We start from the raw sequence: 15711 nt of genomic DNA, 5'->3' as shown, positions 1-15711 counted from the left end.
TTTGGTGGTGATCCTGTTCTTTTTTGGGGTGTTTTTGACGTGTTTTGGGGTCTCCGTTGGGTTTTTTTGGGTTTCCATTGGGTTTTATGGTGGTTGGGAGTGGATTGTACATTTAGGAGAACATCAGGTAGGTTTAAGGTTTTTTTGGTCGTTAAATCACGTTTTTTCTTCTGATCCAGTTCACTTTTGTGGTGTTTTTGACATGTTTTGGGGTCTCTATTGGGTTTTGTTGAGTTATCGTTGTTTTTTAAGGTAAATGGGAGTGGATTGTGGGTTTTGGAGGAGATCAGGTGAGTTTAGGGTAGTTTTGGGGGGAAATTCATAGTTTTTTGCTTTTTTTCTTCTGATCCCGTTCTTTTTTGGGGTGTGTTTGACGTGTTTTGGGGTCTCCGTTGGGTTTCATTGGGTTTTCCGTGGTCATCATGGTGGAAAAGGGTAAAGTGTGGGTTTTGGAGAACTTCAAATAGGTTTAGGGGGACTTTTGGGGTGGATTCATGGTATTTGGGGTTTTCTTCTGTTTTTTGGGGGTGATCCTGTTCTTTTTTGGGGTGTTTTTGACGTGTTTTGGGGTCTCCGTTGGGTTTTAGTTGGGTTCTTGTTGTTCTCCATGGTGAAAAAGTGTAAATTGCGGGTTTTGGAGAACATCAGATAGGTTAATGGGGACTTTTGGGGTAGATTCATGGTTTTGGGGGTTTTCTTCTGTTTTTTTTTGGGGTGGTCCCGTTCTTTTTTGGGGATTTTTGAGGTGTTTTGGGGTCTCCGTTGGGTTTTGTTGGGTTCTCGTTGGTCTTTACGGTAAATGGGAGTGGATTGTGGGTTTTGGAGAAGATCAGGTGAGTTTAGGGTAGTTTTGGGGGGAAATTCATAGTTTTTTGGTTTTTTTTCTTCTGATCCCGTTCTTTTTTGGGGTGTTTTTGACGTGTTTTGGGGTCTCCGTTGTGTTTTGTTAGGTTTCCATTGGGTTTTATGGTGGTTGGGAGTGGATTGTACATTTAGGAGAACATCAGGTAGGTTTAAGGTTTTTTGGGGGGTTAAATCACGTTTTTTCTTCTGATCCAGTTCACTTTTGGGGTGTTTTTGACATGTTTTGGGGTCTCCGTTGGGTTTTGTTGGGTTCTCGTTGTTCTTTAAGGTAAATGGGAGTGGATTGTGGGTTTTGGAGAAGATCAGGTGAGTTTAGGGTGGTTTTGGGGGGAAATTCAGAGTTTTTTGGGTTTTTTTTCTTCTGATCCCGTTCTTTTTTGGGGTGTTTTTGACGTGTTTTGGGGTCTCCGTTGGGTTTTAGTTGGGTTCTTGTTGTTCTCCATGGTGAAAAAGTGTAAATTGCGGGTTTTGGAGAACATCAGAGAGGTTAATGGGGACTTTTGGGGTAGATTCATGGTTTTGGGGGTTTTCTTCTGTTTTTTTTTTTGGGGTGGTCCCGTTCTTTTTTGGGGATTTTTGAGGGTTTTTGGGGTCTCTGTTGGGTTTTGTTGGGTTCTCGTTGGTCTTTAAGGTAAATGGGAGTGGATTGTGGGTTTTGGAGAAGATCAGGTGAGTTTAGGGTAGTTTTGGGGGGAAATTCATAGTTTTTTGTTTTTTTTTTCTTCTGATCCTGTTCTTTTTTGGGGTGTTTTTGACATGTTTTGGGGTCTCCGTTGGGTTTCATTGGTTTTTCCGTGGTCATCATGGTGGAAAATGGTAAATTGTCGTTTTGGAGAACTTCAGGTAGGTTTAGGGGGACTTTTGGGGTGGATTCATGGTATTTGGGGTTTTCTTCTGTTTTTTGGGGGTGATCCTGTTCTTTTTTGGGGTGTTTTTGACGTGTTTTGGGGTCTCCGTTGGGTTTTGTTGGGTTATCGTTTGTCGTTAAGGTAAATGGGAGTGGATTGTGGCTTTTGGAGAAGATCAGGTGAGTTTAGGGTGGTTTTGGGGGGGAAATTTATAGTTTTTTGCTTTTTTTCCTCTGATCCCATTCTTATTTGGGGTGGATTTGACGTGTTTTGGAGTCTCCCTTGGGTTTTAGTTGGGTTCTTGTTGTTCATCATGGTGAAAAAATGTAAATTGTGGGTTTTAGAGAACATTAGGTAGGTTTAGGGGGACTTTTGGGGTGGTTCTATGGCTTTGGGGTTCTTTTTCGGTTTTGGTGGTAATCCTGTTCTTTTTTGGGGTGTTTTTGACGTGTTTTGGGGTGTCCGTTGGTTTTTTTTGGGTTTCCATAGGGTTTTATGGTGGTTGGGAGTGGATTGTACATTTAGGAGAACATCAGGTAGGTTTAAGGTTTTTTTGGGGGTTATATCACGTTTCATTGGGTTTTCCGTGGTCATCGTGGTGGAAAAGTGTAAATTGCGGGTTTTGGAGAACTTCATGTAGGTTTAGGGGGACTTTTGGGGTGGATTCATTGTATTTGGCGTTTTCTTTCATTTTTGGTGGTGATCCTGTTCTTTTTTGGGGTGTTTTTGACGTGTTTTGGGGTCTCCGTTGGGTTTTAGTTGGGTTCTTGTTGTTCTCCATGGTGAAAAAGTGTAAATTGCGGGTTTTGGAGAACATCAGAGAGGTTAATGGGAACTTTTGGGGTAGATTCATGGTTTTGGGGGTTTTCTTCTGTTTTTTTTGGGGTGGTCCCGTTCTTTTTGGGGGATTTTTGAGGTGTTTTGGGGTCTCCGTTGGGTTTTGTTGGGTTTTCTGTGGTCATCGTGTTGGAAAAGTGTAAGTTGTGGGTTTTGGAGAACATCAGGTGAGTTTAAGGTTTTTTGGGGGGTGAATCTATGGTTTTGGGGGATTTCTTTTGTGTCTTAGGTTTTTCTTCTCTTTTTGGGGTGGTCCCGTTATTTTTTGGGATGTTTTTGACGTGTTTTGGGGTCTCCGTTGGGTTTTAGTTGGGTTCTTGTTTTTCATCATGTTGAAAAAGGATAAATTGTGGGTTTTGGAAAACATCCGGTAGGTTTAGGGGGACTTTTGGATTGGATCTATGGCTTTGGGGTTTTTCTTTCGTTTTTGGTGGTGATCCTGTTCTTTTTTGGTGTGTTTTTGACGTGTTTTGGGGTCTCCGTTGGGTTTTAGTTGGGTTCTTGATGTTCATCATGGTGGAAAAGTGTAAATTGCGGGTTTTGGAGAACTTCAGGTAGGTTTAGGGGGACTTTTGGGGTGGATTCATGGTATTTGGCATTTTCTTTCGTTTTTGGTGGTGATCCTGTTCTTTTTTGGGGTGTTTTTGACGTGTTTTGGGGTCTCCGTTGGGTTTTGTTGGGTTCTCGTTGGTCTTTACGGTAAATGGGAGTGGATTGTGGGTTTTGGAGAAGATCAGGCGAGTTTAGGGTAGTTTTGGGGGGAAATTCATAGTTTTTTGTTTTTTTTCTTCTGATCCCATTCTTTTTTGGGGTGTTTTTGACGTGTTTTGGGGTCTCTGTTCTGTTTTGTTGGGTTTCCATTGGGTTTTATGGTGGTTGGGAGTGGATTGTACATTTAGGAGAACATCAGGTAGGTTTAAGGTTTTTTTGGGGGTTAAATCACGTTTTTTCTTCTGATCCAGTTCACTTTTGGGGTGTTTTTGACATGTTTTGGGGTCTCCGTTGGGTTTTGTTGAGTTATCGTTGTTCTTTAAGGTAAATGGGAGTGGATTGTGGGTTTTGGAGAAGATCAGGTGAGTTTAGGGTGGTTTTGGGGGGAAATTCATAGTTTTTTGGTATTTTTTTCTTCTGATCCCGTTCTTTTTTGGGGTGTTTTTGACGTGTTTTGGGGTCTCCATTGGGTTTTAGTTGGGTTCTTGTTGTTCTCCATGGTGAAAAAGTGTAAATTGCGGGTTTTGGAGAACATCAGAGAGGTTAATGGGGACTTTTGGGGTAGATTCATGGTTTTGGGGGTTTTCTTCTGTTTTTTTTTTTTGGGGTGGTCCCGTTCTTTTTTGGGGATTTTTGAGGGTTTTTGGGGTCTCTGTTGGGTTTTGTTGGGTTCTCGTTGGTCTTTAAGGTAAATGGGAGTGGATTGTGGGTTTTGGAGAAGATCAGGTGAGTTTAGGGTAGTTTTGGGGGGAAATTCATAGTTTTTTGTTTTTTTTTCTTCTGATCCTGTTCTTTTTTGGGGTGTTTTTGACATGTTTTGGGGTCTCCGTTGGGTTTCATTGGTTTTTCCGTGGTCATCATGGTGGAAAATGGTAAATTGTGGGTTTTGGAGAACTTCAGGTAGGTTTAGGGGGACTTTTGGGGTGGATTCATGGTATTTGGGGTTTTCTTCTGTTTTTTGGGGGTGATCCTGTTCTTTTTTGGGGTGTTTTTGACGTGTTTTGGGGTCTCCGTTGGGTTTTGTTGGGTTATCGTTTGTCGTTAAGGTAAATGGGAGTGGATTGTGGCTTTTGGAGAAGATCAGGTGAGTTTAGGGTGGTTTTGGGGGGAAAATTTATAGTTTTTTGCTTTTTTTCCTCTGATCCCATTCTTATTTGGGGTGGATTTGACGTGTTTTGGAGTCTCCCTTGGGTTTTAGTTGGGTTCTTGTTGTTCATCATGGTGAAAAAATGTAAATTGTGGGTTTTAGAGAACATTAGGTAGGTTTAGGGGGACTTTTGGGGTGGTTCTATGGCTTTGGGGTTCTTTTTCGGTTTTGGTGGTAATCCTGTTCTTTTTTGGGGTGTTTTTGACGTGTTTTGGGGTGTCCGTTGGTTTTTTTTGGGTTTCCATAGGGTTTTATGGTGGTTGGGAGTGGATTGTACATTTAGGAGAACATCAGGTAGGTTTAAGGTTTTTTTGGGGGTTATATCACGTTTCATTGGGTTTTCCGTGGTCATCGTGGTGGAAAAGTGTAAATTGCGGGTTTTGGAGAACTTCATGTAGGTTTAGGGGGACTTTTGGGGTGGATTCATTGTATTTGGCGTTTTCTTTCGTTTTTGGTGGTGATCCTGTTCTTTTTTGGGGTGTTTTTGACGTGTTTTGGGGTCTCCGTTGGGTTTTAGTTGGGTTCTTGTTGTTCTCCATGGTGAAAAAGTGTAAATTGCGGGTTTTGGAGAACATCAGAGAGGTTAATGGGGACTTTTGGGGTAGATTCATGGTTTTGGGGGTTTTCTTCTGTTTTTTTTTTTGGCGTGGTCCCGTTCTTTTTTGGGGATCTTTGAGGTGTTTTGGGGTCTCTGTTCGGTTTTGTTGGGTTCTCGTTGGTCTTTAAGGTAAATGGGAGTGGATTGTGGGTTTTGGAGAAGATCAGGTGAGTTTAGGGTAATTTTGGGGGGAAATTCATAGTTTTTTGTTTTTTTTTTCTTCTGATCCTGTTCTTTTTTGGGGTGTTTTTGACACGTTTTGCGGTCTCCGTTGGGTTTCATTGGTTTTTCCGTGGTCATCATGGTGAAAAAGTGTAAATTGTGGGTTTTAGAGAACATTAGGTAGGTTTAGGGGGACTTTTGGGGTGGTTCTATGGCTTTGGGGTTTTTTTTTCGGTTTTGGTGGTAATCCTGTTCTTGTTTGGGGTGTTTTTGACGTGTTTTGGGGTCTCCGTTGGGTTTTGTTGGGTTCTCGTTGGTCTTTACGGTAAATGGGAGTGGATTGTGGGTTTTGGAGAAGATCAGGTGAGTTTAGCGTAGTTTTGGGGGGAAATTCATAGTTTTTTGGTTTTTTTTCTTTTGATCCCGTTCTTATTTGGGGTGTTTTTGACGTGTTTTGGGGTCTCCGTTGGGTTTCGTTGGTTTTTCCGTGGTCGTCATGGTGGAAAAGGGTAAATTGTGGGTTTTGGAGAACTTCAGGTAGGTTTAGGGGGACTTTTGGGGTGGATTCATGGTATTTGGCATTTTCTTTCGTTTTTGGTGGTGATCCTGTTCTTTTTTGGGGTGTTTTTGACGTGTTTTGGGGTCTCCGTTGGGTTTTGTTGGGTTATCGTTTGTCTTTATGGTAAATGGGAGTGGATTGTGGGTTTTGGAGAAGATCAGGTGAGTTTAGGGTGGTTTTGGGGGGAAAATTTATAGTTTTTTGGTTTTTTTCCTCTGATCCCGTTCTTATTTGGGGTGTTTTTGACGTGTTTTGGGGTCTCCCTTGGGTTTCATTGGGTTCTTGTTGTTCATCATGGTGAAAAAGGGTAAATTGTGGGTTTTAGAAAACATTAGGTAGGTTTAGGGGGACTTTTGGGGTGCTTCTATGGCTTTGGGGTTTTTCTTTCGTTTTTGGTGGTGATCCTGTTCTTTTTTGGGGTGTTTTTGACGTGTTTTGGGGTCTCCGTTGGGTTTTGTTGGGTTCTCGTTGGTCTTTACGGTAAATGGGAGTGGATTGTGGGTTTTGGAGAAGATCAGGCGAGTTTAGGGTAGTTTTGGGGGGAAATTCATAGTTTTTTGGTTTTTTTCTTCTGATCCCGTTCTTTTTTGGGGTGTTTTTGACGTGTTTTGGGGTCTCTGTTGTGTTTTGTTGGGTTTCCATTGGGTTTTATGGTGGTTGGGAGTGGATTGTACATTTAGGAGAACATCAGGTAGTTTTAAGGTTTTTTGGGGGGTTAAATCACGTTTTTTCTTCTGATCCAGTTCACTTTTGGGGTGTTTTTGACATGTTTTGGGGTCTCCGTTGGGTTTTGTTGAGTTATCGTTGTTCTTTAAGGTAAATGGGAGTGGATTGTGGGTTTTGGAGAAGATCAGTTGAGTTTAGGGTGGTTTTCGGGGGAAATTCATAGTTTTTTGTTGTTGTTTTTTTTTTCTTCTTATCCCGTTCTTTTTTGAGGTGTTTTTGACGTGTTTTGTGGTCTCCTTTGGGTTTTGTTTGGTTCTTGTTGTTCATCATGGTGAAAAAGGGTAAATTCTGGGTTTTGGAGAACATCAGGTAGGTTTTAAGTTTTTTGGGGGGTGAAATCATTTCATTTTGATTTTTTTTTTTTTTTTGGATCTGGGTTGATTTTGGGGTGGTTTTGAGGTGTTTTGCGGTCTTCATTGTGTTTCGTTGTGTTCTTGTTGTTCATTATGGTGAATGGGATTGAAATGTGGGATTTGGAGAAGATCAGGTGAGTTTAGGGTGGTTTTGGGGGGATATTCATGGTTTTTGTTTTTGTTTTTTTCTTCATACCTAGTTCTTTTTTTTTTTTTTTTTTTTTTTTGATGTGTTTTGGGGTCTCTGTTGGGTTTTGTTGGCTTTCCTTTGGGTTTTATGGTGGTTGGGAGTGGGTTGTGGGTTTTTTTAGAAGATCAGGTGAGTTTAGGGTGGTTTTGGGGTTGGATCCATGCTTTTTGGGGATTTTCTTCCAGTTTTGGGAGTGATTCCTTTCTTTTTGGGGGCGTTTTTGACATTTTTGCGGTCATTTCTGGTGGATTTGGGGTTCTGGGAGTGGATTTGGTGCTGTTTCTGGTGGATTTGGGGAGGTTTCTGGCGTATTTGGGGCCGTTTCGGGTGGCTTTTGTGTTCTGGGGGGTGGATTTGGGACCATTTCTGCTGGATTTGGGTCCGTTTTGGGTGGCTTTGGGGCTGTTTCTGGTGGATTTGGGGTTCTGGGGAGTGGATTTGGGACCGTTTCTGGTGGATTTGGGGCTGTTTTGGGTGGATTTGGGGCCATTTCTGGTGGCTTTGTGCTTCTGGGGGTGGATTTGGGGCCATTTCTGGTGGATTTGGGGTTCTGGGGAGTGGATTTGGGGCTGTTTCTGGTGGATTTGGGGTTCTGGGGAGTGGATTTGGGGCCGTTTTGGGTGGCTTTGGGGTTCTGGGGGTGGATTTGATGCCATTTCTGGTGGATTTGGGCTTCTGGGGGTGGCTTTGGGGATGTTTCTGTTGAGTTTGGGGCCGTTTTGGGTGGCTTTGAGGCCGTTTTGGGTGTCTTTGGGACCATTTCTGTTGGCTTTGTGCTTCTGGGGGTGGGTTTGGGACCGTTTTGGGTGTCTTTGGGGCCATTTCTGGTGGCTTTGGGCTTCTGGGGATGGATTTGAGGCCATTTCTGGTGGATTTGGGGAGGTTTCTGGTGGATTTGGGGTTCTGGGGGTGGTTGCGGTAGGTTTCTGGTGGATTTGGGACTGTTTCTGGTGGATTTGGGCTTCTGGGGGTGGATTTGGGGCCATTTTGGGTGGCTTTGGGCTTCTGGGCATGGATTTGGGGTCGTTTTTGGTGGATTTGGGGTTCTGGGGGTGGCTTTGGGGCTGTTTTGGGTGGATTTGGGACCTTTTCTGGTGGCTTTGCGCTTCTGCGGGTGTATTTGGGGCCTTTTCTGGTGGATTTGGGACCGTTTCTGGTGGATTTGGGGCCATTTCTGGTGAATTTGGGGTTCTGGGGAGTGGATTTGGGGCCGTTTCTGGTAGATTTGGGGTTCTGGGTGTGGCTTTGGGGCCTTATCTGGTGGATTTGGGGCTGTTTCTGGTGGATTTGGGCTTCTGGGGTGGCTTTGGGGCCGTTTTGGGTGGCTTTAGGACCATTGTGGGTGGCTTTGGAGTTCTGGGGTGTGGATTTGGGGCCATTTCTGGTGGATTTGGGGCTGTTTCTGGTGGATTTGGGGCCATTTCTGGTGGATTTGGGCTTTCTGGGGGGTGGCTTTGGGGCCATTTCTGGTGGATTTGGGCTTATGGGGGGTGGATTTGGGGCCATTTCTGGTGGATTTGGGCTTTCTGGGGGGTGGATTTGGGGCCATTTCTGGTGGATTTGGGGTTCTGGGGGGTGGATTTGGGGACGTTTCTGGTGGATTTGGTGCCGTTTCTGGTGGACTTGGGGCCATTTCTGGTGGATTTGGGGTTCTGGTGGTGGATTTGGGGCCATTTCTTGTTGGTTTGGGGCCGTTTTGGGAGGCTTTGAGGCCGTTTTGAGCGGATTTGGCTTCTGGGGTTGGCTTTGGGGCCGTTCCTGGTGCCTTTGGGGTTCTTTGGGGTGCCCCCCACGGTGGTGGCCACCTTCTCCACCCCACCCCACCCCACCCCACAGATTTTGGGGGTGACCTCCCCCAGCGGCCGGAAGCGTTATATGTCTGCCGCCTTCCCCAGCGCCTGCGGCAAGACCAACTTGGCCATGATGACCCCGGCCCTACCCGGCTGGCGCATCCACTGTGTGGGCGACGACATCGCCTGGATGAAGTTTGACGCCGAAGGTGGGGTCTTCTTCTGGAGTGGGGTGGGTTTGGGGTTTTTTTGGGTGGTTTTCTTCAGGAAAAATAGAGATATTTGGGATTTTGGACCTCAAAAACCCCAAAAGTTCCAGCTTTGATGTCCTAAAGTTGGTGGATTTCCATATTTTGGTTCTTCTTGGACGTCCTCTTCATGATGACCATGAGTGGTTGGGTTTTGGGGTCTTTTGGGTGTTTTTTTCTTAATGAAAAATATAGATATTTGGGTTTTTGGACCTCAAAACCCCAAAATTTCCATTTTTGATGTCCCCAACTTGGTGGATCTCCATATTTTCGTTCTTCTTGGTCTTCTTCATGAAGATCATTTTTTTTTGGGGTCTTCTTGGTCATCCTCTTCATTATGACCATGGGTGGGTGGGTTTTGGGGTCTTCTTGGTGTTTTTTTTTTTTCATGAAGACCACAAAAATTTGGGTTTTCGGACCTCAGAAACCCCAAAATTTCCATTTTTGATGTTGTGATGTTGGTGGATCTCCATATTTTGGTTCTTCTTGGTCATCGTCTTCATGATGACCATGGATGGTTGGGTTTTGGGGTCTTCTTGGTGGTCTTCTTCATGAAGACCATGGGTTTTGGGGTCTTCTTGGTCATCTTCTTCATGAAGACCACAGATATTTGGGGTTTTGGACCTCCGAAACCCCAAAAGTTCCATCTTCGGTGTCTTGATGTTGGTGGATCTCCATATTTTGGTTCTTCTTGGACGTCCTCTTCATGAAAATCATGTTTTTTGGGATTTTCTTGGACGTCCTCTTCATGATGACCATGGATGGTTGGGTTTTTGGGACTTCTTGGTGGTTTTCTTCAGGAAAAATATAGGTATTTGGGTTTTTGGACCTCAAAAACCCCAAAAGTTCCAGCTTTGATGTCCTAAAGTTGGTGGATCTCCATATTTTCGTTCTTCTTGGACGTTCTCTTCATGATGACCATGGATTTTTGGGTCTTCTTGGCCGTCCTCTTCACAACGATCATGAATTTTTGGGTTTTTGGGTCATCTTCTTCACAAAGACCATGTTGTTTTGGGTCTTCTTGGTCTTCTTCTTCACGACAACCATGGGTTTTGGGGTTTTTGGGTCATCTTCTTCATGAAGACCATGGATTTTTGGGTATTCTTGGTTGTCCTCTTCATGACAACCATGGAGTTTTAGGTTTTTGGGGTCTTCTTCTTCATGATGAACATGGCTGGTTGGGTTTTGGGGTCATCTTTTTCATGAAGACCATGGTTTTTTGGGTCTTCTTGGTTGTCCTCTTCAAGAAGACCATGGCTTTTTGGGTCTTCTTGGTTGTTGTATTCATGAAGACCACAAAAATTTGGGTTTTTGGACCTCAAAAACCCCAAAAGTTCCATCTTTGATGTCCTAAAATTGGCGGATCTCCATATTTTGGGTCTTCTTGGTCGTCCTCTTCACGACAACCATGAATTCTTGGGTTTTTGGGTCATCTCCTTCACAAATACCACATTTTTTTGCTTCTTCTTGGCCGTCCTCTTCCCAAACACCCCATTTTTTCGCTTCTTTTCTTTTTTTTTAATTTTTTTTTGTCCTTTTCGTCATTTTTCTCCTACCATGTTCCCCCGCGCCCTCTGCAGGTCACCTCCGGGCCATCAACACCGAACGCGGCTTTTTCGGGGTGGCCCCGGGGACCTCAGCCAAGACCAACCCCAACGCCATGGCCACCATCGCCTGCAACACCATCTTCACCAACGTCGGCCACACCAGTGACAGCGGCGTCTACTGGGAGGGCCTCGACCAATCCCTGCCCTCCGGCGTCACCCTCACCTCCTGGTTGGGCCAACTGTGGTCCCCCGGTAAGCCCCACCCACCCATTTTGCATAATGGATCATTTTCTGTCCCATTTATGGCGTTTTTCGCCCCAGAATTTAGGAGATACTCAACCCTGCGCCCACCCCAACTCCTGCTTCTGCACGCCGGCCCACCAGTGTTCCTCTGCAGCCATGGCTGGAGGAGCGTGGGGAGCACGGTGGCGCCTGCCCAGGGCTGTGCCCTGTCCCCAGCCATCTCCCGGGGGCACCCACCCTGCTGGCTGTCCGTACTATTCACCAGTGCACAGTTGTAGGTGCTGTTCATGGAATGCAAGTGGAGATGGATGTGGGTTCTGTCTATGTAATGGATGACTTTGGTGACATTGAAGACCTCAAAGGGTGGGATGAGGACTTCGTCCTGGTCCTGGGAGAAGGAGAAGCTCCTGATGGAGACACCGTAGCAGGTGTTCACAAAGAATAAGGTGTCATTGCCAAATTTCTGGGCAGTATTATTCTTGAAGGAGGCAGAGGCGAACTGGACGAAGTGGACGGTCTGGTTGAGCTGGGCCGTAAAGCAGATGCCAAGGACACCGCGGTAGACGTTGTAGCATTCCGTGTTCTGGGCCTTCCATAGGGTGTGCACAGCCTCGATCAGGAGGAAATGCAGCGTCTTGAAGGGGAAGTGTTGCAGGTAGTGCTCACGGGAGCGCCCACCCTCACGCACAGCTGCGTTGAGCTGCTTGTACAGGTGTCCCCCTGTCAGTGTACGCCAGCACGGCCACCGCCTGCTCCTGCGGCAGCACCTGCGGGCGGTTGGAGTTGCCCCACTGATTCTGCCAGTGCTTGGCTGCTCTTCTCCAGGTGTCTGCATAGGTCTTGTTTTGGAACTCAGGGCTGTTCACCGTTTTCAGCTTCTCCTCCATCCCAGTTCTGCAGTCCTGGTACTGGTCATCAAAGGAGTCCCAGGCCATGTCCATCACCTTCCTTGTGATAGCACGGACATCTCGCCTGCTGCCAGTGGCTGCGGTGCCAAACATGGTGCTGGCCAGCAGCACCCAGCCCAGGGTGAGCTGCTCCATGCGCAGAAGGACCCCGGTGCCCGGCTGCAGACCCCCAGGTCCCCCCCGGCCCGGTCCCAGCAGCCCTGGAGCTGCAGCGAGTTGTTACCTCTGCTCCACTTGGTGGTGTTTTTCAACCCCTGCCCGCGTCCCATGGGTTACTTATATGCAGCCCTTCCGTGGGGCGTTGAGGCCACCTGTGGGCACCGTGTCAGTGGTTCTGGCACCACTTCAAACAGTGCCACCGCTGGGGTGGGGACGCTCCCTGGTCCCTTTTGTTGTCGTTTATGGGAAAGGGAGAGGGGTAGTGGGAAGGAGGGCAGGCATGGAGGGAAAAGGGCAGGTGTGGGCAAAAAAAACAGGGGAGAGAAAAAAAGGAATGTGAGATAAAAACTTGTGTTCTTGCAGTAAAACATGCTACAAAGAAAATGGTTTTTTATTTGCAGTAGAAAACTAACCTGGTCCCAAACATCTCCTTCATCGAGAATCTGCACCTGGATGGGGCCGTGCACGAGGGGATGGTGCTGTGAGTACAGGGGGGTCCGGGGCTGCAAGGGCACCTGTGGGCAGCAGCAGCGGGACTCGTGGCAAGGGGCAGCTTAACAGTTGGTCAAATAAAATTGTACATGTATGGCATAGAAGAGAGTCGAGTAGGCTGTGAGCCTGTAGTTCTCAGCCCATGAGGAAACGGGAGAAATCAGGTGTCAGTTCTTAGGGAATGTGAGGTTAGGATAAACTTTTACTGGGTGCTCCTGCTTGCAGGATGCCTGCCATTGCAACCACAAATAAAATTGCTACTTCACTGAGATCCTTGCCTGAGCCTGAGTTCTTTCTGCAGAGTTGTTCTCACATGTCCTTAGCAGTGCTGGTGTGATCCCATGCCCAGTTAAAGCAGTGGCCCAAGCAGCCAGATGCCAGCACATTTTTCCAGACCTCGGAATAGCCGATGAGGGTGGCTCCCTCGGGGAATTTGCACGTGAGAGTCGACACGAGGCACAGCTTCTGCTCTTCGTATCTTTGCTGCTCTTTTCTGCTCCTTTGTGTTTTGTGTTCAAGGAAAGGCCAGAGCCCAGCACAACAGCAGCTCCAGTCTATAAAAACTTCATTTTCCCCCAAAAAGGACAATGCCTATGTTAAATGCCTCTCTAAAGCCTGCCAAGCAGGAACATTTCTTACAGCAACTCTGTGGCTCTTTGGAAAGGCAGTGAGAGAGACTCTTAAAATTAAACTTCATATTTCAAATGCTTCCATTCGTGGCTACATTTTTTTTCTTATTCTCTTAATGACAGCTTTAAATTATTCTGAAGAGTAGTCTTCTGCCAGCAGAGCAAGCAGGCTGTTTCTTTCTATGGCACCCTGAATCTCATAAAATATTTTCACACGAGACAGGGACAGCCTTGCCTGCACCCCACGTTATCAGTGCTCAGCTTCCCAGCCACAATTAAAAGCAGGATTTGACCTTTGTCACTGTTGCTTAAACAGGAAAATTATCAGTCCTTCAGCTGTCGGGGATCCTCCATGGTTATCTCCCTGAATGCAGCTCTGTGTGTGTGTTTTCAGGGAAAGGTGCTGCTCCCCGAGCTGCTCTGACACCCAGAGTGCCCCCACGTAGCATAACCGCAGCTACGGGATGGCAGATAGCAGCCCGTGCCCCCAAAATGAGAGTCCTCTTTTAACATAGACGAAAAAATGCAAGTTAAAAGAGACTTGCTAATAGCACACAGCTCCTGTTTGGGGTTTAAATTTACGCACTGCAGGGGTAAAGGTGGTTAAATGCACCCGTCAGGGCTGGGCTCGGAGCGTCTCAGCAGTGTTCCTCCGAACAATGCTGCGCATATTTCGCTCCTACCAACGCGCTCCGTGCTTTTTCAGCAGAAGAGTGGCCAAGCACACGCTGATGTCACTGCAAAGCAGAAATAAAAACCGTCTGTATGGTCGTGTGAGCATCCTCAGTGACCTGGTACTGCGCCGACCAGACCGTCCCATCCTGGGACCCCCACGCCAGCCCTGGCACGAGGCGTGCTCCGGGTGTTAGAGGAGGATAAACACCACGGAGGTGGAGAAAAACAGAGCACAAATCCCTGGGGAGGCGGATTTCATCCTGGTGAGACATGGGGTTAGAAATTAGAGAGCGATTGATTAAGAATGAATATGTAGGCAACACTCATTGCTTAACGTGCTACATTTGCGATGTGCCTGTGCTGCGCTTGGGTCTCCACACAACAGGAGCCCCTGGGACTCCAAGAACCAGATCAAACCAACCTTATGGTTCGGACTGGGACCAAGGGCTCAGAGATAAGGAGAACTGCTAAAAAGAATGGCAAACTTGCAAGACCTTGAGATAACAGGAACCCTCGGACCCCAAGAACCAGATCTAATCAACATTATGGCTCGGACTGTGACCAAGGGCTCAGAGAGCATGCGCAAGGAGATGAGGTAAAAAGTTCAACCCTGATGAAGACATCTGACTTCATCCCCACGACCCTCAGCGCCCTCCACCAGAAGGCACCAAGCAAGCACAGAGGGGAGGAGTTTATGGAAATGACTTGTTGGAACTAATTTTAATACTAAGCGGGGACGGGTTATGCATATGTATAGGTGTATTGGGAAACCTCATGCGTATGTAACTCTCTACTGCATATAACCAAGGCAAGTTGCCGCATTAGGGTGCACTTGACTTTGGTGGGTCTACCCTCCGTGCCACCCAGCGCTGAATAAACATACCTACTTTATAATCTTACTGATTCTGGAGCCTCTCGAGCCGCCTGCTGCCTGGACCGGGCACCCAGTGCCGAGGGACAGCAGTGGCATTTGCTCCAGCAGAAACCCTTCCTGCACCGTGTGCCCAGACCAGAAACAGCAACTGCCCCTAAAACGCAGCCCACCAGGGACCCCCAAAACCCCTGCATTGGGTTTCATGCCCAGAGAAGGGCTGAAGGCATGGGAAATCCCAAATTCATGGGTGCCAAGGTTGCCAGCCCTCCCCAAAACACGGGTATGGGTCTGGGTTTGGCAGCACGGGCATGGGTGCAGGCCATCTTCCAATAGACCAGGATCTCTCTGGATTCCCAAGACCATTGGAAAGTAATTGAGAGAGGTTTTTCCTCCCAGACAACGGATATGTGTACTGGGGCCCTGCTTCCCAAGATGTGGCTGACCTTGCTTGCTGATGGGCAGTAGAGAGTAACTGCTTTCTGTGCTTCCGTGTGGATTGGCTTTTATTTTGTTTTTTCTTTTTCTTTTGTATTTCAATTTTCCTTCTCTCAACACCTTAGCCTTTTCTTTTGGGTAATCCTTTCTGCCTCCCCTCTGTCTCTGAGGAGCAATGAGAGAGCAGTTGTGGTTTTAGTTAGACACCAAAGTGAAACCACGGCAGCCTTTTGGCATCCATTGAGAGGCTCAGGGGGTGGAGATAACAAGAAATTTTACCAGAGTGCTTCAGAGGAGCTTACAATGATCATATTTGTTATAAGTTGCCCCCTTAATTAATTTTCAGAGAGCATTGCATTAAGAATAGAAAGGAATTTATGGAGTAAGCAACAGCAAGCAAAACAGCGCTGGGCGGCCGGAGAGTCTTGGTTCCGCCATCGGCACGCACCTCACCCCCCCCAGGGTCCCTTTTTATATCTTGGTAATTCCGGGATTACGCAGCACATCCTGGTATATTCTGCGACTGCGCGCACTGTTGCTGGGGGTCGTCTCTGTCCCTCTGGTGGTCGTGAAGATGAAGGCCGTAGTCTTCCTCAGCGTTGTGGTTCAACTTCTTTTTTTATTTGGTCATGTTTGCCCAGCGTGAGACAGGAAGGCAGGATGTTGATACACCACTTTAGCAACTTATCAGGAGATGGTTGCATGAGCTTTGCAGC

At 46.7% G+C, this 15711-nt stretch overlaps 2 protein-coding genes across 2 annotated transcripts in view; one reads left to right on the top strand and one right to left on the bottom strand.

The window, feature by feature from the left end:
- Nucleotides 1-11101, top strand: part of LOC140001605 (phosphoenolpyruvate carboxykinase [GTP], mitochondrial-like) — a 79075-nt gene extending 67974 nt beyond the window's left edge. Inside the window, exons 4-7 of the mRNA XM_072033633.1 lie at nucleotides 8832-8994; nucleotides 10614-10832; nucleotides 10909-10993; nucleotides 11089-11101. Coding sequence (XP_071889734.1) covers nucleotides 8832-8994; nucleotides 10614-10832; nucleotides 10909-10993; nucleotides 11089-11101 — 480 coding nt within the window. The remainder of the gene's footprint in view (nucleotides 1-8831; nucleotides 8995-10613; nucleotides 10833-10908; nucleotides 10994-11088) is intronic.
- Nucleotides 11102-11142: 41 nt separating this feature from the next.
- On the bottom strand, nucleotides 11143-13822 carry LOC140001601 (erythroblast NAD(P)(+)--arginine ADP-ribosyltransferase-like; the record flags this gene model as incomplete). The annotated part of the gene is given in 2 exon segments (XM_072033598.1): nucleotides 11143-11547; nucleotides 11549-13822. Coding segments are annotated over 2 exon segments (723 nt in total), but the record flags the coding sequence as incomplete, so codon positions are not given.
- Nucleotides 13823-15711: the final 1889 nt, after the last annotated feature.

This window comes from Anas platyrhynchos, chromosome 1 (genome assembly GCF_047663525.1).
Source record: "Anas platyrhynchos isolate ZD024472 breed Pekin duck chromosome 1, IASCAAS_PekinDuck_T2T, whole genome shotgun sequence".
NCBI lineage: Eukaryota > Metazoa > Chordata > Aves > Anseriformes > Anatidae > Anas > Anas platyrhynchos.
Note: the sequence above shows the minus strand (reverse complement) of the source record. Positions and strands in the feature narration are given on the sequence as shown.